The 21244-nt window shown below is 40.2% G+C and overlaps 1 protein-coding gene across 10 annotated transcripts in view; it reads right to left on the reverse strand.

Moving 5' to 3' along the window:
• Positions 1 to 21244, reverse strand: part of inpp4b (inositol polyphosphate-4-phosphatase type II B) — a 216714-nt gene that overhangs the window by 7971 nt on the left and 187499 nt on the right. For all 10 annotated transcript variants that reach the window (XM_020591783.1, XM_020591781.1, XM_020591782.1 and 7 more), the window contains 10 exons: positions 20080 to 20263; positions 14297 to 14626; positions 13314 to 13452; positions 8633 to 8805; positions 7886 to 8009; positions 6894 to 7020; positions 5248 to 5388; positions 3839 to 3936; positions 3505 to 3617; positions 2568 to 2722 (listed from right to left, as the gene is read on the reverse strand). In XM_020591783.1, the coding sequence (XP_020447439.1) occupies positions 2568 to 2722; positions 3505 to 3617; positions 3839 to 3936; positions 5248 to 5388; positions 6894 to 7020; positions 7886 to 8009; positions 8633 to 8805; positions 13314 to 13452; positions 14297 to 14626; positions 20080 to 20263 (1584 nt within the window). The remainder of the gene's footprint in view (positions 1 to 2567; positions 2723 to 3504; positions 3618 to 3838; positions 3937 to 5247; positions 5389 to 6893; positions 7021 to 7885; positions 8010 to 8632; positions 8806 to 13313; positions 13453 to 14296; positions 14627 to 20079; positions 20264 to 21244) is intronic.

Below are 21244 nucleotides of genomic sequence, written 5' to 3' on the forward strand. Positions count from 1 at the left end.
GGGCCCTGGCTGCGCCATGCCGGGCGACGTCACGGTCCTTGATTTTAATCTATTCATAAAGGGCTTTTGAACTGCTCTTAGTCTGACCCGTCACCCAGGACCTGTTTGCCTTGGGAGACCCTACCAGGGACATATAGCGCCCAACAACATAGCTCCTAGGATCACTCGGGTACTCAAACCCCTCCACCACAATAAGGTGGCGGTTCAAGGAGGGTAAGCCTAATCAGGTACAGACATTTAATTTGACTCTCTTAATTTGTTAATTCTTGAAGCAAATTAAAATGTTTGCAGTGTTATAAATATTTAATCAGGTACAGACATTTAATTTGACTCTCTTAATTTGTTAATTCTTGAAGCAAATTAAAATGTTTGCAGTGTTATAAATATTTAATCTTATTCTAAAAGATTCACAATTCTAAACAAAAGGTACTGATTGGTGCACTTGTGTCAGAGAGGAAGACAAGTCAAACAGTTAAATAGGACCAATTCATTTTGCCTGTGGGATGTCACTACACATAATCATGTCCTTTTAATGTAGTTTTTTCCTAGCTACTCATCACTGATTCAGTAAAGATTCCACATACTTTCACAATATTTGTTAAACAAACACTGTATTCAGTTTGAATGTGGCACCTGCAGTAAGACAGTTAACTATTGTTGTTCCACTCTGCTACAGAATCAAAATCAGAATCAGCTTTATTTGCCAGGTGTGTCGGACACACGAGGAATTTGACTCTGGTACATCGGCTCTCAATGTGTATGTACATATCCCCATGCTGTCATGATTCGGTTCCGCTGTTTCCCGTCCGGCTTTTATTTTGATGTTGCTTCCTGTTTTTGTTTTCACCTTAGTTTTGGTCTTTTTACGTTCTTCATCACTCGCATTAGTTTCACCTGCTCCTTATTGTTTACACCTCTATTTAGGCAGCGTCCTCCCACAAGGACGCTGCCAGATTGTTCTAGACCCCAGCTCTGACTTTCCAGCATTTTCTTCGGTTTTGGTATTTTGTGTTTCTGATCCCGGACTGTTACCTTGGACTATTCTATTCTGCCTCGCCCTCTTGTTATGGACTGCCACGGTGTATGATTATCGGACTTCCCTTCGGACTACTATTTTGGATTACCTTCGCTGTATGTGTTTGCTGGCTCTGATCTCGGACTGTTAGACCAACCCGTAAGTGTGTTTTTTTTGTACACCGTGTCTTGTCCTGGTTTTTTGCTCGTTAGTGCTCTTAATAAAGAGAGGGGTTTTGTTCATCACTTCCTCGTCTGGCCATTTAATGAGTTCACCTAACACTTTTTGGCCGCATCGCGCCGAACATGTCTGTTAAATCAGTTGGGAGTTGGAGTATTTGCTTTATGTATTTGCTTTTTTTGAGTCACACCTTGTTCTGTCCTCATCTACTGCAGCTGCCATCAGACAGACCTCATGTCATTACCACAGGCATTTTGGATGTTTATACTTCGTAGATGGTCTTTATTAGGTTTTTATGTTGGGAAAATGGGCCTTATCATATTTAGACAGATGCTGATATGGATGTTTACTCTACTGGCAAACACAGAGATTAAAGGCAGCAGTGTTCCTGCAGCACTCATAGAACCATGCATGGTTGCTTTTCAATGTGTGTGGGAAGGTGGAAATGGTGAAGGGAACACAGGATGTTTCTGCTAGCACAGCAGATAGTGACAACCTGGGACAGAAAGGTCTACACAGAATGTCTTTGTGTGCAATGGACAGTGTCAGATTTTGCTCAGAGTCACATGTTGCGGATGCAGGTTATTGCTCTAACCAGATGTCTGTATGGACTGCTTTTAAATCTTACAGAACTCATGTACTGCTAATATTTATAAATATCTGGTGAAGGCTCAGTTCCTTAATAACATTTCTTATTCCTATTTGCACTTAGTCATGCAGATAAATTTGGTTCAATGTGCTGAGGTTTTGAGACACACAAAATTGAATCCAACATCAAAAACTAAATCCTGGTTACTCTACCTACTCAACATGTGTTTTTATATGAACTATCTGTTCTGTAGAAAGCAGTCAAAACAGTTCACAGTGCAATCTGTAGATTATCCAGAACAACTGAGACACTGATTAATGATCTGTTTATTTTGCCAAAGTTGTCTTTTGTCAAGGTCCATTCATTAGCTTTTCTAGAGCGTTCATCTACAGAGCTTTCACTATCATCACCAGGGATTAGGGTTTGCTCAGTTGTCAGAAAAGGCTGTCATCATGTGGTAACCAAGATGATGTCATCACATGGAAAATCAGTCATCCACCTTCACCTGATTAAACCTTGACTGCTGACAAAGACTGTGACATGCAACTAAAAGGTCTAGAAAAACTAGTGAGTAGACACTGAGTTAAGATTATTCTTTCAAACAAACATTACTGGCATAAACAAAAGTAGCTCCTGAGCCTTGACAAACAAAACTATCTGCACAATTTTTAAGTTTGTCTGTAATGTGACTGAACTGAACTTTAAATTGAGCCTGACCGGGATTGGCTGGAACAATAACTTGCACCCATAACAGTTGCATACTGTCTTTTAGTTCTGTCTTACCTCCGCATACAGTCCAGAGCACGGATGAAGAAATCTTTGCTGAGCTGGTGTTCGTCACGCAGGAGGGCACACTGCTCTAATGTGACAGACATGGATGTCCGGTCTTTGGCACTTTTACAGCTGGTGAACCTGATGCCATTTAACCTTCGACAGATCTGGAGGGAAGTGCAGAGAAAATTACTTATGTGCATCAATGCAAACAATTCTTTTTTTATTCTGTAAAACTATTTGGAGTGAACTGCATTTCCACCTAAACTACAGAGGTACTTAAATTGGTACAAAACTAGTGGATTGTCATGATTACAATTTATCCTGAAAGTAGCATGATAGGGGCATTTTTTTGTTTACTATCTAAATAAAAATGCATTTTTAACTTGTTATAATACATGCAAAACCAATGACCTGCCCAAGCAGGACTTTGTGTGTACTGCTACAACAGCTACTTAGCAAATGTAAGCAGCTAATATCTTAAATTTAATTTTGAACATGATAAAATAATACCAGCTCGGTATCTACATGTGGCATTAGCACTGTGAGCATGTTAGCATGCCAACTTTATCATTTAACTGAAAGCACTGCTGTGCTTAAGTACAGCTTCATAGATCAAGCAGCTAGCATGGCTATGGACTCTTTGTCTTGTTATAACAATTTCTTGCTGTGAATAAAGTGCACTGCAGGAACATTTATAACAATAAATTGTCAGACACAGAGTCAGGTAAAAGGTCTATGTAGTATCATTTTCTGAAATCAATCCATCATGCTCAGGCAGTTCCTTTCTGTTCAGTTCAGTGCTTCCATTAAAGGCCATGAAATATTAATATGTCAAATGTATTTACAGATTCCAGTTACTTTGGTTATGCAAGAGAGAAGGTTTATGTGTATGGTTGAAAGAAAGCTGTCTTCCTTGACAAATGGGTATGCTAAGAGCACTGCTCACCGTTCCAGCAATCCATAGTATCTCCACATTCTTTCTCTTCTTTGTGACTACGTTCTGGCCCAGGGACTCAAGTAATTCCTTTATGTCACCCTGTGTCTGGAAACATGGTAGACCTGTTTGTAGAAAACATGGAACACATCAGCAATGACCGGGCATGTTTCCTGTTTAGCTTTGGTAGAAATACAAGTTTATGAGGACAGGCTCTGGACTGGATGAAGCTCCAATCTGATGTTCGGTGCATACACGAGTCACCTGCCACAGCAACACCAGACCTTGAACAAAAGTCCCAATATTTACAACAAATGGAAAAAAATGAAAATGTTTGTGCACTTACATTCTAGTGGCACCTTTTCACTTAATGATTTGTAATAGGCTTCTAGCATCTCAAAGTTCTTCTGATTTATTCTTTCTTGTAAGGAGATATCACCAAATCTGGGAGGAAAATAAGGAGAGTTAGGTGGAGCATCAAGACATTCACCAAAACTCTTTAACAGTTTATCAAGCAATCAGTAATACAGATCAGTAAATGCTTCATTCAGGGCGGAAAAAAAACAGATTTTACAAGAGAATGTTCAGTCAGATTATATTTGCTTTTTTGATAAAACCCAATGCATTTTGTGCTATTTAACATAAGTAAATATATGCAATAGAGTTACATATTAACAATTCTTCACTAGTCAGGGAGTGTGAGTATGCCACTGCCACCAGACCTGAGCATGAGGAGTTAGAAGAATATAAACAAAGCAGAGGTCTTGCACAACATCTCGTTTGTGTGTAGTTGACTGACTGGGGCAACACAGGCAGCCTTTTCATAATGAAAAAACATATCACCCAGTACAGCGATGTGTTTTTAATTGTTTTTGAACAAAAATGGAGGTCCATCGCACAGATGGACAAGCTAATCCAGGACTGACAGCTGACAGATTTTAGCAGTGAGTAGAGGCAATTCCTTGTCCGTTTTAGTCTTTGCATGGAAATTGCTGAAAATACAATTAATATAGAAGATGACCAGCCTTTGTGTAGGCTGGTCATCACAAAGTAAAATGTTTCAAATGGGTTTCACTAACATAGACATCTGTTCACGATGCACTCTAGGTTGCACTGACAGTTGTCTTCATGCTACTTGGACCTGCCACCCAGTTTATTCCCTCTGGATAACAGTGACAGAGAAACCCTCCACCATCTTGGGCTGTAGAATCCCTCCTTCTCCATCACTTTGCTTGCTCGGTAATATCACAGGCATTGACCACCTACCAATTAAATACAAAAACCCACTCCTGGAAATCAAAAAAATCACTACTTATAAACCACTGGACCAACCTTCTGATAGAATACATCACATTAGAGAAAATGGCATCCACTCACAAGAATAGTTTATCAGCTTTTAATGACACATGGAACCATTTCTAACACATTTCAACTTGAACCAAACACCTGGGGCTGAGGCCACGCACACTCCCATCAACCTCTAGAAATGTAACAAGCTGCTTTTATTGGTAGTACTATTATCGTTGTTGTTGTAATATTTTTTTCTTTCTCTCCTTCTCCCTTTCTTGCCCTTCACAAACTGCATAAGTTGGAAATACACACACTTCACTTTATCCGTTGTCTTCTCCCATGTCTGGACTTGTTTTGTTAATGTGTTACTTTGTTTCAATAAAAAAAAAAGAAGACGACCACCCTTATCTTATAAGTGAGTCAAACTGGAAATTCTTCAGAGTGAACAAAGTGTGCTTGCAGTACCTCTCTGCTATAGTTTGCTGTTCATTGATTCCCACATTAAACAGCACAGGGAATACTCGTAGAGGCTTGCCCTCCTTGATCTCCTCTGGCAATGTCTGGAAAACCAGTTGTGGTAATGGCACTTCTACAGTGAAGTGGTCTCTGAATGTAAGGGGAGGAAAAACAAAATGGAAGGTAAAAATGGATAAGTTAAAAGAAATTTGATAGGCTCTGCAAATGCTTTAAAATTTGATATGTTTGGAAAGATATACAATTTGACACCTAAGACAGGCCAGAGCAAGCTGTAAACAGAGACTGATGGTGGGCATGCATGAGAGAAAGACTGTGTGTGAGCCAGACTGCCTGACAGATGACATAAAGGTGGGTAGGGCAAGAACAGTGTATTGCTTTATAACACTTGGTATATTACATACAATAAACAGTTCAAATAAACTTTGCTGTGGCAAATGTCTTACATGTCAATTATTGCGTTACTGTAGGGAGTCAGACAGTCCCTGCTGCTATGATGCCAGTGTTGTGACTCAAACAATCCCTGAACACATTAATGGCTTCACATGAGGCTGCAACTTCCTAACCTGCTGCAGAGTTTGACTGTGGTGCTTGGCACACGATCACATGGCATTAATCCATTTCACAGGTTATTCTGGGCTTTGTTTTGGAACAAACAGTGGATATCATAATGCCTCTCAGTACCACGTTTCGCTGTAAGTTTTATGCACAAACAAACAAGTCCACTGCTGAAAGGCTTTGTCTTCCGAGAGCCTGATAAATCAGCCAAAATAATTATTGTCAGAGAGTGTATCATAAATATCCTAAACAAGACACCATGCAGATACGTGCCAAGTGATCTGCAGGCTGCAATTTCATTAGCTGAAATTTAGACTGAACTGTACAGTAAAGCTTGTGACAAAAAGGAGAAAGGTCTGTGTTGTTTTTTTTTTCTTACTTTAATCATTTTATAGGTCCTATAATTTGTTAATAGCTGGCCAGGAGGTTTTTGAGAAGAACTATGGAACTGGGTACTAATCACCAGGAAAATCATGACAATGTACTACACATAGCATAAGTGTCCACACAGGAGTACTTGAGAACCAGCAGGTAACATTTACTACTAAAGGGCTATTAACAGGTGCATCAGACGTGAAGAAAACACAAGGAACGCCTGAACCGTTGATCATTTGAAAACATTTTATTGACCTTTCACTCCACAGACCTTCAACTATTCCTAGCTGTTACTTAATGGAAAGTGTGCCAGTTGGAACACTCTCTATATTTAGTACCAAATTACAGTACATGGCCCTTTTCTAGGAAGTTTCCTAAGAAATTGTAGTTCATTGTCAGTCCCTTTTAAATAAATTATATGCCAATTATAAAGAATCTCTGGGACAAAATAAGTGTTTCTCAATGCATTAAAATGAAAAGATGGCAATTTTATTGACTCACTGAAATTTTAATGTTCATTAAGGGGCTTGTGTTGGGAACTGGTTGATAGTTATCTGTACTTGTTCCTTATAATCTACCAAACTGCTGCTATAAACAGCTTAAAAGCTGTTTCGCCTTTAGGATACACTATATCATCATGACATAAAGAAACCGAATATGTTACACTAAAGCACAAAAATTAACAGTAGGGGGCAATGTCTCACCGCTGGCCACACACTAAAGGCTGGAGGTCACCGAGGTCATCTGTCTTGGCCTCTGTGATCTTGAACACAACTCTCTGCAGGTCTGAGATTCCAACCTCCATGTCCTCCAGCATCCCAATCTCTTCACCTGAAACAGTTTGATAAAATAGTCTTAGTAGTGATTTCATTCTTGCTCGCGAAAAACATTTTAGTTACTCAAAACAAGGTGAGTTTGGCTTACATTTAAAATGTCAGAGTTAATTCAGAAACTGTCCACATTTGATATCACTGACATTATTTGAAGAAGACATGGCAGAGACATAGATCATATAAATGGGTTAAGGCAGTAGCTGTCCTTATCTTGTAACTGACATAAAGCTCCTCACTCTGCATGCAGCTGTTAATTTCACTGACCAATCCATTTAACTTTTATATGAGCTCTGGCAAACCACTGAATGACAGCTTTGATCATGGTTGTGCAGGGAACTGAAATAGGAGTTGTCATATCTGACAAAGGCCTTCCTTTCCTTCAGTCTCTAGTTTCTGTATTTATCTGATAATCCACCTTCACAAGACACTGAAGTTAACATTCACCTAGGTCATGTTGTATAAAGCAACAAGGGCAAGGTCAGTTTTATTATCTCCCTTAGGAGAAACTCTTTTTGGAAAAGAGAAACAACAACAAACACACTGGTAAATACTGTTAGACAACAATAAAGGCAGGTTATAAAATCATAAATAAACAATAAATAATCACATCCAGTGAATCCCATAAAAACCAATAAAAGTCCAATAAGGTACCCAGTGCATTAGGTTAAGCTACATAGCCAACAGAGCTCTGGTGTACAGACATAACATAACTGTAATAAAAATATTATGACAACAAACACCGCAGTAACTCATTGCCTTGCTATATGTTGTGATTTATTAGAAAGTAAATACAAGTGAACATCTGTATTCAGTGGAAGTTTTGAGGTTTCCAGGTCTGATTTAACTCTTACAGATTTACTCACTGTAGGTGCTGAGCAGGCTCTCAAACTGGGCCACCAGGCCAACCAGGTGGAGCTGCCTCAGGAAGCTTTTGTCTTTCATTCCTGTGTAGAGCCTCATGACAAACCCACAGGCTAAGGCTGCCAGCTAAAAGAAAACAAAAAAACACAAGCGCACACACACACACAAAAACATATATATTTAAGCCATATCCTGTAAGTTGTTCTTAGCACAAGCAGCTGACCAGAATATGACAGAGCTGTAAACCAATGCTGAGGAGGACAAACAGCCTCACAGCTCTATTTATACCACAACAATAATATTCTAATCCTGGAGACTGTTGTTGCTCCTTTCGTAGTTGTTTTTGTTTTGAGTTTGTTGAAGTAAGCTATTTTGTACAATGCCTTGCTATTTTGTGCATGATGCTGGCATACAGACATATAAAAAAAACATCTATCAATCTGTCAAAATATCACCTGTCAATATCTACTGAAAAATGCATTTCAAGAGGTATTCTGACCTGACAGCTTAAATTTCAGTGCATGTCAACATTTAATGATGTGTGAGAAATAGATAAAAAGTTGTTTGGACAGGGTAGAGTCTGGACTTTATTTAAAGGGCAGCACTGAGTATGTTGCAAGTTGGACAGCAAATACAATCAAATATTTACTCAGGAATTTTGTAGCTCAGAGGAACTACAACAAGCATATTACTGAAGAGAACTTGATGTGGAGGACTTTTAGAGCTGTTATGCCAGTGTTGCCACCTACTGCCTGGCTGAAGACCACATCTCGCCTCTGTTGGAGGAGAAAACCCTGTGGGATGCTGCAGGCTGCCTCCTGCAGGAGCACAAATGTCATGGCTTTCGTAGCCTTCTCCACCACTTCCATCACACACTCTTTTAACCTGGTCACCAGGGGACACAACTGCTCCCTCCAGTCACCTGTAGAGTAAGATGGGATGGGGACAAATAGGGGTGGACGTGTAGACAGAGATGGAATGACGGTTATGTTGCAGTTGCAGATCAAAAATATGTCCAAGCACTTGCATTCTCAGCCGGAAACAACAAGCAGTTAATCTGTGAGCCGAAACCGGTTCAGCCATTCACGCTTCCCTGAAAATGAAACTGAAAATGAAATGAATTGCTTAATAAAATTAATAAAAAGCACAAGCTAGTTGTAAACTTAAGAAACCCACATCATAACATCAAAAATAACATCGAAAACTTGTGAAGATGAAATAAAATTAATATACTGTATGCAGTATGATTGTTAAACTATAAGCACCAGCCTGCAAGTAATGGCAAATAATTCAAGAAATCATACCACTTTTGTATCTTTAATTCAGTAAACGGATCACAGACTTTGTGGGTTCTCCAGTGCTTCCTGTGTATAAAGAGGTTTGGCATTGCGGCATTGCACCTGGACACTTAACCTCCTCTCTCCTCTTTTGCCCCTCTCTGATCTATATCTTCCATCCCTTATCTGTGTTCCCTCTGTGGAGGTGACCAAAAACTTTATGGACTAATATAGACTACTTATTTTTCCAGTGCCAGTTATAATCAAAGTTTTTTTTTTTTTTTAGCTGTTGCAAAGTCCTCAACAGTTTGCTGGTCGGTGCTTCACTCAATAATGTAACCACAACCTGACTGAAAGCGAGATCTAAAATTTGATGCTTAGTGTTAAAGCGGCTGTCAGGCATCAGCTCTTGATGAGCTGCACGGACAGTGGACGGACAAAGGGTCTTCACCAGGCCGACTGACAGCAGAAATGTGGTGGATAATAATAGTTTTCATGTAGGCCTTATGCACATAATCATAACAGACACCTGCAAAAAAATTTGCAACAGAAAATAACTTGGGACTTGGGTCACTTAAACAGCAGTGTGTGGAGATTGCGCTGCACTCAATGCGCCACCAAAAAACAGACCTGAAGCAAAAGCAGGTGATTAAAAATGCATCTAAAAACTCGCTCTGTCTGAATTGGCCTTAACTGTACCTGTGTATGTGACTCGACCTGTTGTTTTACAGGCTTCTCAGGCAAGTCACTGATGCACTTGATTAAATGATTGATTGGCTGGAATGATTTTTTGCCGTGGCGGGCCGCCACGTTTGAATGTTACCAGTGAAAACACTGGTCTCCAAACACATCTACTGTTTGGATTCATTTCAGCAGAGCAGTGTACAAATAAAGTGTAAAGGATTGGGTGCAGTGTAAATACATGTTGGAGGGTGTGGTGAGAATAATAAGTCAGTATATATGTAAATACATATAATCTCAACCAGTCACATCACTGATGTCATAGCACTGAGACAGCTGTGCAAATCAGTGAAGTATGACAACACTACGCTCACATATTGTTGTCTGGGTCACCACAAATCTGAAGCTTAAAGCAGATGATGTGGGTTTTTTAAACTGTAAATTAGCATGATGATAAAAAAATTGCTCATTGACACTGATGATTCCATCAGTCTGACACCATTTCAGTCATAATTCTACACTACAAATGGTCATCATATCATAATTGATGCAACATGATGGCATAAAGCATCAATGGTCATGTTTGTTAAAGAAATCTGAAAAGAAGGCAATGATTATTACAGCCCTCGTAATCTGACATCTCCTGCTTTAAGAAGCAGAATATTGACAGTCCAGCATGTGTAGAGGTGTGTCATTTACACATGATTTAATTAAGATAAACACATCGGAAGGCCATGCGTAATGGCACTGCACTCTGGAAAGGCACTTCTTAAATCAGGAGCTGAAGAATCACCAACATTTGAGTCTTGCTGCCTTCAAATGGCTGCAGGGGTTTAATAAACTGAAGGAGAAGCTTTAAACAAAAACAATCCGCACTGAGGAGTGGCCCAGTCAGCCCAGGCCTTATCTTAGGCACATCGTGCTTGTATGTATGACTAAGATGAATATCAGGTCACATTTTATGAGCAATCAACACAGATAAACCAGGTCACGCCAAGGGGCTTACACCTGCCACTGTATGTGGATATATAACAGCATAAGTACCCCCTAGAGCAGGGGTGGCCAATTCCAGTCCTCGAGGGCCGCTGTCCTGCTTGTTTTCCAACTATCCCTGCCTAACCTGCTGCTAATTATCTGGCTCAGGTGTGTTCAGCCAGTCAGAAGCTGGACGATACCATCTTATATGAAAGTGGAGTGAGGAAAGATAAAGTAACCCATTTATATGGTATCTTCCAGCTTCTGACTGGCTGAACACACCTGAGCCAGATAATTAGCAGCAGGTTAGGCAGGGATAGTTGGAAAACAAGCAGGACAGGGCCCTCGAGGACTGGAATTGCCCACCCCTGCCCTAGAGGATCTGAAGGTGCTGCAAGGGGATCTTCTGCCCCTGGCTGATAATCACACATGCATCCATTATGAGATGATATTGAATATCAACAGCACCCTCAAACAACATATTCAGTAAACACATTGACTTCTTTGAGTGATTTCGTGGTGTCCGATATGCATTTCCTCTACCCAGAACACATTTCTGATAATTCCCTTGCTACCCAACAGGGGGCAGTGTTGGTAAGGAAATGTCCAAATTAAGTTCTCCCCATCATGAATTCTGTTGAGCTTCAACATATTGAAACGCTCTTTGGGGGAAGACACACAGACACACAGAGTTGAATGTCATATCCAAGAACATATAGCACATCAGGCTTGCCCTTGCCCTGTCAGAAAAATCATGTCTTATCTTATTCTGCAAATACCGCTTCTGCACAGAGAAAGAGGAAACACAACTCCAGCTGTCATCTCTTCATCAGCCCACCTGCCCAAACATCCAAACCCCCACAGCCTGCCTGAGCTTCACTGGTCTCCACTAGCAGACAAAGCCACTCTCATTATTCAGTCCATGTTTGTATTTAGACAAGCAGATGACCACTTGCTCTGAGCCTGTTCAGCATCTTAATAAAGGTGCTCGGGGGGCTGAGCTTATCTTTCAGACTGAATACCATGTGGATGGCCTTGTTCGTACCTGCCAGCTCACTTGAACAGACAGACACATGCACACAAATGCACACAATGAAACAAAACACACCAACACTTGCAAAGACCCCTGGAAGTGCATTTTTCTTTGACACACACAAACACACACACCCAGAGGCTCTCCTTGTTGCCTGGTCAGACTAATGCCATGACTCTGTGTGCCAACTGGCAGCTGTAACAGGCTGAGCACTTGTCTGGCCACAAGCTTGAGGCAGGATTTCACTGGATGTAAGGGCAGACTGGACAGCTTGTGGTTAACAGTGAATGACTCTGCATATCAAATACTGCTTTCATCCACTTCTCTGCCAACAATTTAAGTTTCTCTTTGCTAATGCTTAAACAACAAAGTGCCTCTAGGTTAGACTGCTGTCTTGTGTCACTTATTTCAACTGAGGCTGCAGATACACTAAAAAACACTAACTGTTCAATGTTATTTCCCTCACAGCGAGAATGTATATTATTTAGTCTAGTAAAAGCCTGTATTTTTTGGCAGAATAAATTAGTTACTCTTTTGTGATGGGAACAGGAGTGATCAAGATACAATATAGAATTAATCACTCATGACACATCACAATACATGTTTAACTGAAGAGAAAAAAACAACCCCTAAAAACTCTAAAAGATTCATTTTCAATAAACATAAACTGTATTTACTCATTGTATTCTAAAGTGCTCGCAGTTTTGCGCTTTTATAGAGAACAGAGATGAAACATTTGATGTCTAAATCATCACTATCCAAGCCTTTTACACACAACAGGATTTATGCAAATTACAAAGCATTTCATTTAAGAGTTTTATTTTAACACGTTTAACAATTTTGGGACCAAACATGCTGTGCCCCCTGCTGGTGCTGTTGTGGGACTGCATATTTTATATGTGAGGTCCAGAAAGGAGTTTGGATTACAGGAACAGCGTCTATCTACTGTAGAACCAACCGGTCGCTGGTTCTACAGCGACCGGCTGTAGAACCATTTAATAATTTAAATGGTAAGTATATATTAAGTATATTTGCCTCGTTATAAGTACTTTGGGTTTTGAGTTATGACTCAACAAAACAATAATGTTTATACTGAAATTAAATTTAAACAATGAGAATTTAAGGAGCTGATTTACCGGTTTATGATAAATAAAAGTAAAAAAAGTGTCATCACCCCAAACATGGACACTCATCTACTCACCAGCCCACCTTAAGAGCCTCTTTATTTCTAAACTCACACACTTGCAAACTACTCTAACTAACCTTGCAATGATCACTAGTTTGATCAGGTCACGCTAACTAACTGGGCTGGCTTACAAAAAAAACATCATCCCTGTGATACTCTATAGAACAAAAGGTTTTTCACTGATGGTCAGTTGCCAGTGTGCCAAGTTACACCCATTTGTGGCAGAAACATTACTACTTTGAAAAACTAATAATAATTTCAGAAAAATAATGATTTACCAGGGTTGTGTGAAGTGATGACATCAGCGAGGTGCTGCTCAGGGACTGGCTCCTGTTTTCTGCTGTCTTCTTCCTGGAGTTTATCCACCATGGCGATTACACAGTTGAGACACTTGGCCACGCTGGCCCAGACCCTGTCCTAAAGGAGTTGGATAGATAATCAGCAGTCAGATCAGCCTCACTGGTAACATCTCTCTCGCTCACACACACTTTCCCTTTTTCTGTTTGCCATACTGAGATTGAAATAAAAATGTGTAACAAAACCTGAAACTGCAAACCCTTGGAAGCAGAAACAAAGCAAATGGTGTTTTACTTTTAGAGTCTACAATGGCTTCATGTCCTAAAGGTCAAAAGGAAATGACTATGGGGTTTTTCTGAGACTTTAAAATGTTTCCATTGATTGTATCTTTCTTTCTTTTCATGAGCACCAGCTGTTCTCTCACAAATACTGTAGATGTGTTCATGTCTCTGTATGTACAAACATGACAATCCAACAACGTGTGTACATGTAAGTGTAATTACAAGTGGTGGTGTGTATTTCGCTTTACTGTTGCTTCAAAAATATGGTTTGAATGTATTACACTGGTGAGAAATGATATGACAGATAACTGAACACTGGTGTGCAGAAATCCTGGTAGACTCCTGCTGTCAGTGTGGCAGAAGTGTGGCACACTTCAGTGAAAAGAATCAGCATGGCTTAGATGCAATGAGGATACCACCAAATCTCCTGCAGGAAGTTTGATATGGTGGAAATATTTAAAGAAAAATGTTACATTAATGTCAGTAATACATTGTTTTAGAGAAATATATCATTATAGTGTAAGCTAACGTAGTAAACTCACAACATACTTTTGAAAGCTATGTGCCAGGGCTGGGTTTTTAGTTATTAGCTAGAATATAAATCTCAGTGGGATTTTGAATAAGGTTTTCTTTCTTCTGGAACACAACTCAGAAGTTCTGGTTTCATTTCAGCTTAGACTCACCCATTCCTCCTCGTCATACTCTTTATGGTGCGGTATGGAGTCTTGGTGCTTCAAAGGCACACTTTCTCCTCTGGTTGTGGTTTGTGTTGCTTCCACATTATTACACACCACTATGCTCTCAGTGACTGACGTGGCTGGACTGTGGCCTGAAAGTCCCTGCACCAGGGTCTGATTCTTGTCACTACCCTGGTGGATGTGGCCTTCATCTTGGCCACCCTGTACCGGGGTTTGCTTCTGGTTCTTGGTAATATACCCAGGCCGTGCTGCGTGCAGAGCCAGTAGTGCACTCTTGACCAATTCATCCTTAAGTGTATGAACAAACTGTTCTGTCTGTAGCAAAGAAAAAGAGACAGCTCCTTAAAATCATTGTGGGATAGCGCAACAAATGAAATTTTAAACAATATAAAAGCAAGGGGAGACAGAGAAAGTGAGAGAGATAGAAAGGGGCTGTCACATTGGTATTGTGTGTGGGTGGAAGAAAATACAGGTTCCTATTAAATGGAGGAAGTGAAAACAAACACGCTCCTTCAATATAAAGTAGCTGCACTCCATTACTGCAGCACAGCCAGTGAGCAACAACAACAGCAACAAACAACAAACAATTCAATTACTCCTCCTCCAGCCTGCTTCTCTGAGGAGCACACCTCCTTTGATCTCAGATTCACCAGCTACTGTAAGTTGATGATGATCCTGGTACCAAGGGCCCTGGTGCTCGCTGCTGTCAATGTGTAAAAAATGATAAGGCTCTCAAGAGTAATTGAGTTAGCACTGCAATAAGCAATTCTATTACCACAGCAAAATACAGTCCAACAAAACACATAAAACAAGCCCTCCATGAGAAGAAACCTGAAATGTCATTATATACACAAAGTGGTTTCAGAAGGAATTTGAACACCTTCATATTTTGCATGCTTTGTGTTGTAGACTGCCATTTTGCCCACTACTCTACATTCAGTAACACATAATGACAAAGTAAAAGTGTTTCCAAAATGTTTTTGCAAATGCATTAAAAATCAAAAGATGAAATTTTTCATTAACAAAAGTATTCAAACTTTTAATTCGGTACTTTGTAGAAGCCACTTTGGTAGCAATTACAGCTTTAAGTAATTTTGGGTTAAGTATTTATGAGTGTTGCACACCTGGATTTGGGAACCTCATCCCATTTCATTGAGCAGAGCCTCTCATGTTCTGTCACACTGGATGGGAACCCTCTATAAACTACCATCATCATGTCTCTCCACAGATGTTCTATGGGGTTTAAGTCTGGACTTTGACTGAGCCACTTGAGGACAGTCAGAGACTTGTCACAATGCCACTCCAGCACTGTCTTGGCTGTAAGCTGTAGGTCACATGCATTCTAGAGCAGTTTCTTTCACAGACCTCTGTATTTGACTAAATTCATCCTTCCCTTAATCCTGTCCAGTCTCCCTGTCCCCAGCGCAGAGACGCAACCCCATAGCATCATGTTGTCAGCATCATGCTTCACTGTAGGGATGGTATTAGTCAGGTGCCTGGCGTTCGCCCGACATAGTGCTTGGTATTCTGATGTGAGTTCCAGTCCTGTAAGGCTCTATTCAGACTGAGTTTCAAAGGTGTCAAAGAACACAGCTGGCACCAGCACCACAGGGACTAGCAAAATGAGGCAACCCCATGTGGCGGCAAAGTTGGATCTGATTTCATTTTTACTGCACTGGTAAAGGCATTGTATTGACCAATCATACGGGGGACAAATGGGGATGTGGACGCCCACAGTAAGAAGACTCTTGTTTACCTTGTTAGCATGAGCATTCACTGCTATTCACTATTGGGCCACAGTTAAGGCACCATAACGACACGTCATGCGTGTTCGTTAGTACTGGATGTTAAACAGTTTTTATCTTTCAGTGCTGACACACTGCTGGTAGAACTGGTGCTAAGGTAGAGTAGGCTATGTTAGCAGCATGACTAACCCAAATGCAATGGAAACTCACAGCCTGGAAACATGAATGGATCCACTCATGTCAATGTGTCACAATGTGGCTGTATCGTACACACCTACAACACTCCCCCTGCGACTCCTCACCCCCGACAGCGCAGCCCTGTGCATTAAAGCACAGCAGGGAGTTGCATTTTTACTGGATCAGTCTGAATGCCTGCTAAGTCAGTGATGTGGGCACTAAAATCTCTGGATAAGATGACACATAATTGCCTGAGAGCAAACATTTCTAATGGAATCCTATTTTGTGATGAACAGAATGTTACATAAAGATTTCCAAGATTAAAATGTCCAAATGACTAAAAAGGAGCCATGGTGGATTCAGTAACCCAAACTGGGAATTCAAATCTTAAATTCATAGTCAATTTGAACTGTGCTTATCTGACCTCAATGTTAATTTGCCATCTACGAGACCATGCATTATTCATGATCTTTCCTGAGGTGAGTAAAGAAAGACACACACTGTATTAAAATCAATCTGTGTCATAATTGCACATGGTCACAGAACTCCTGTCTTTGCCTATGTCAGTAACTTTTGTTCAGCAAAGTAACCTTTTATGTTGGTGAACTTATTTTAGTATAAATGGTATTCATGCTTTTTGTTTTTGTTTTGTTGCTGATAAAACTTAACCGATTACATAAGAAGTCAAGTAAATCATTGTTCAATTACATTCCTAAATATTAACCCAGTGCCAGCCAAGCTTGTGTACCCAAAGATTAGGATCTATATGGAAGCACAGAAAACATTTCAAAGATGTATTGTATTCCAGGATCCATGTAAAAGATTGAGTTCAAAGTGAAATATCAGAGATGCACTCCTTTGGGTAAAGGAGAAAAGCACTGTAGCTTCATTGTTTTTCCAAGGCTAAACCAAAGCAGCTTCACTTCTCCATGTGCAGAAACTACTCCTCAGTGCAGCTCTTCCACACCAACCCATTTTATTAGAGATCTTCAATGCGTTAAATCCCTTGGTAGAAATTTTGTCGCTAGTCTTTCTTCAGTATGAGCGTTCTGCGGATGTGATCTTGACTGTGCAGTAGTGCAAGTCAGAAAATGCCTCTGTGGACTAAGACTGCAAAAAAATTAGCTATGTCTGATCTAAAAGAAGAGAACTGTAGGAATCTCTCCACCTCCAATGGTTTTGAATGGTTATACTCTGAAGGATGAGTGGGTTTTGGTGAATTAAAAACAGTTTTTTACTCAGTGTAACTTCACCTGAAAGGTGAATGGAGACTGAATTGATAGAGATGGTCAGATTCCAACAGTACTTGGCTGTGAGAACACACACTATTGAATACACTACACAGTGTAATTTAATATAATCATGCATAGACGATAAAACCCACAGCTCTTCCCAGGTAACCGTTATGGCAGAGACATATAGCTTGTCCTAGGACACAGCTGGAGGGAGGGTAGATGCACTGAAATTGCCTTTTCACTGTGATTATCATCAGAGTGAAATTATTATCTTCATCAACAGAATCATCATCATTTATATGGAGATGCAACCACACATCTGTCATGCACAACGCTAATCAGAATGCAGCAATAAGAAGCACTCTGAAGCGAAATACTGAATTAAGCCTGGAGTCAGGTGTTCTGAACCAAGAAGAATAAAAAAATCTGAGGCAGCACGTGCTTAATGAAAAAGGTTTTTGCATCCTTCTGATTCTCTCAGGTGTCTCGTCTTTCCAAGATTCTCTGAAGGTGTGACTCACTGTCTTTATTGAAGAAAGTTCACACTCACTGCAGAGATGCACTCACAAAGGCATTCACCTTTTTTCATGTCTGTAAGATACATATCAGATATCTGTCTGACCATGGCTGTACGGAGTGTTTTGTCTTTTGCATGTCTGTCTTTTTTAGATTTGTAGTTGGCAGGCATCTTTCTGAAGCCATTGTTTTCCCTGTGTATAAGGAAAGGTTGTTGGTCTTACACCACACTACTAGTGGGTCCACCTCTTCTCTGTAAGGCGTTTCATCACTGTTGCTGAGGAGGCCTGCCACTGTTGTTGTCATCAGCAAACTTAATGATTCAGTTGGAGCTCAATGATGCAGCGCAGTCATATGTCAGCAGGGAGCTGAGTACACACTCCTTTGGAGTGCCAGCACTCGGTGTGATGATGCCAAAAGTATAACTACTGATCTGGACTGATTGAATACAAAAACAAAGGTATAAAAACAACGATTTCCAATTTGCTGATGGTTGACTTATAACTGCTTCTAGCCAAGAAGTAGCCAGTCACATACAGTAAAACCCCCATAAAACAGTGAATGGTTGTTTTATCACTTCAGCATTTTATGGATTAAAGAAACAAGATATATCATGTGAATTAATGAGCTTCAGAGAAGTTAGTAAGTGGATTTTTTTACATTTGGATAATAAGCTGCTCCCTTGTTTCCAGTCTTTGGCATAATCTAAGCTACTGCAGCTTCATATTTAAAGGACTAACATGAAAGTTCTATGGATCCTTTCATTTAACTCTAGGCAAGAAACCAAGTAAGTGCATTTTCCAAATTGTCAAACTAGTCTTTTAAGTCTTTTGAATCAAATGTGTGTTTTCAGTCTCTATAAATGTAACTGAGTAGACTTGTGTACCTACTGGTGTGTATAACATGAACCTGTGTGTGTATGTCTGTAAAAAAAACATCCATCCATGACAGATCACCACAAGTGCAGAAGGAAATACTGACAACAATCATGTGATGCTGTTCATGATTGGAGACTTTGGGGCTTGAAGAGAGATGGCACTTCAACATCAGCTTTTAAACACACACTTTCACACTTCCAATGCCCTCAGCCGCACACATACACGTGTAAAACACAGTGTGAGGATTTAATCAGACTGCGGCTCTGTTTGTGCTGACCAGGCCAGGGGTTTACTTGGCCAATATGTGCTTGTCTAATCAAGGATGAGAGGAAGTGGTGACAGAGCGAATGTACCAATTAAGCAGACTGATTGGGCTCTATTCCACTGTGGCAAAAACAATCTCTCCCACAACAGATTGCAATCTGACAGCACCAGATGTAATTCATTAATTACACTGATAAAAACGCCTCAACTCCATAAACCTCCATGCTGCTATTCACTTTTGTTAGTTTGGCATTTTTATGATGAGTTATGGATTTTCCTGAGGTTGTCTAGTTGCCTAATGTGTATGCAACTGTGTCAAATCAACCACTGGATTTGAAGGGAGGGATATTCTGAGAGCTGGAAGTCTATGGTATAACTCCCCTGAGAGGGTAAACATCTAGTGTCGCTGTCAGCTTAAGCCAGTATATCCACCTGAATAGTCCTCAGCTTTCAGCTCCATCAGGTAAACTATTGCTTCTAGGCTTAGAAGCAAAACCCACCAGCAAATAATTAAGTTCCTCTTTGGATTAGTGTGGATTTAAATCAACTTATTGACACAGTTAAGGATTATAACAAAAGGCTTTTTAGGCTGAGGCAGTGTTTGGTGATGTGTCCAAGAATAAAAGTGATGCATTGTATATTGCACAAATCTGAGGGAAGGGGAATAAATTACTATAATTACAATATATTATAAATATAATTCTGGGGGAGGCAACAGTGGTGCAGTGGGTAGAGCAGTCGTCTCCCAACCAGAAGGTTGATTGTTTGAATCTCAGTGCCTGTAGTCCATATGTCAAAGTGTCCTTGGGCAAGACAATGAACCCCCCCATTGCCCGTGATGGCGGCGCGTATGCACGCAGTGGCCCGGGGTCCTCGGTTCCAAACATAATTTCGTTGTACGTGTCACAATGACAATAAATAAAACTTCTAAAGTGAGTTAGGAGCTGCCTCACCTTGTCAGAAAGGTTCTTGAGTGTATCCGTCAGTCCAGTTGAAGATTGCTCCTGGGCAGCCTGGAGGAGTTGGTCCGCTAAGCTTGTGATGAGAGGCTGGAGGAGGCTCATGGTGCTGAGTACCTCCTGAGCTTTGGCTGTGTGCTCTGGGGAGTAGTAGATACACTGGTAGGCAGTGCTGAAGCTGTGGTGGAGAAAAAAACTCCATCAGTTCAGATGTGACAGATTTTGCTGCAACTACATGATCATAGGCTCTATAGACATAGTGCTGGATACCTGTTATAAAAATACCAACAAAAGTGAAATGGGCCAAGCGTGCTTGTAATGAGATTGTGGCTGTTATGGAGAGAAGCTCATCCCATGTTTGTTTAGATCAGTGCTGTTGGTGTTCTTAGTGTCCACTTGCCACCAGCATATGCCAAAACTAGCAGAGTAGGAATAGACAGCATTTGATATCAAACAAGCCACAAATGATATTGCAGCATGCGCTGGTTGAGCTGGTCCATCTGGAGGCTGGATCAGCCCTGACACAAAAAATCCAAACATACACAGCTGATTAAAAACAGGTTTTGTGTTTTATGTTGGTGCTTTGCTACTCTTGTACCAATATGCTATGCAGTAAGACCACGTGTAGCATCTCTGATAGAGACTGTTATTGTAAAAAATCATTTTAAAACTGCACAACTAATGCTGAACACATCAAATATATTATATTTGAAGAAAACGATTTAATGTACCACGCCTAGTTGCTTTGTGCACTTACAGTAACTGAAGCAGTTCTAAACTACTATAATATCTATGTTACGCTCCCTGCTACCAGTCACACTTTATTGTATTTACCTTGCATCTGATTCAGTGCCTGACTGCATAGAAAAAATTAAGTACCTTAAAAAAGGGAACTAAGAAACATGACTCTTATGTTATCTAACAACAGTAAAAAAGGATTACATACTTTCCTTTCATCTGATCAAAACATGTCAAAGAGGGGTTAATCATCATTTATAGTGTCAAATGTGTTCATGGATCAATGGATATTATGTTGAGACAGTAATAACAAACAGCTCAATAATGGCATTTTTCTGACTATAACCACTATATTATGTGGAATTTCATTATGTATTGCTACTTTTGCTGCCCTGAAAATGTACAGCATCAATGCTTTCCA

Source organism: Monopterus albus, unplaced genomic scaffold (assembly GCF_001952655.1).
Source record: "Monopterus albus unplaced genomic scaffold, M_albus_1.0 scaffold15.1, whole genome shotgun sequence".
Classification (NCBI taxonomy): Eukaryota; Metazoa; Chordata; class Actinopteri; order Synbranchiformes; family Synbranchidae; genus Monopterus; species Monopterus albus.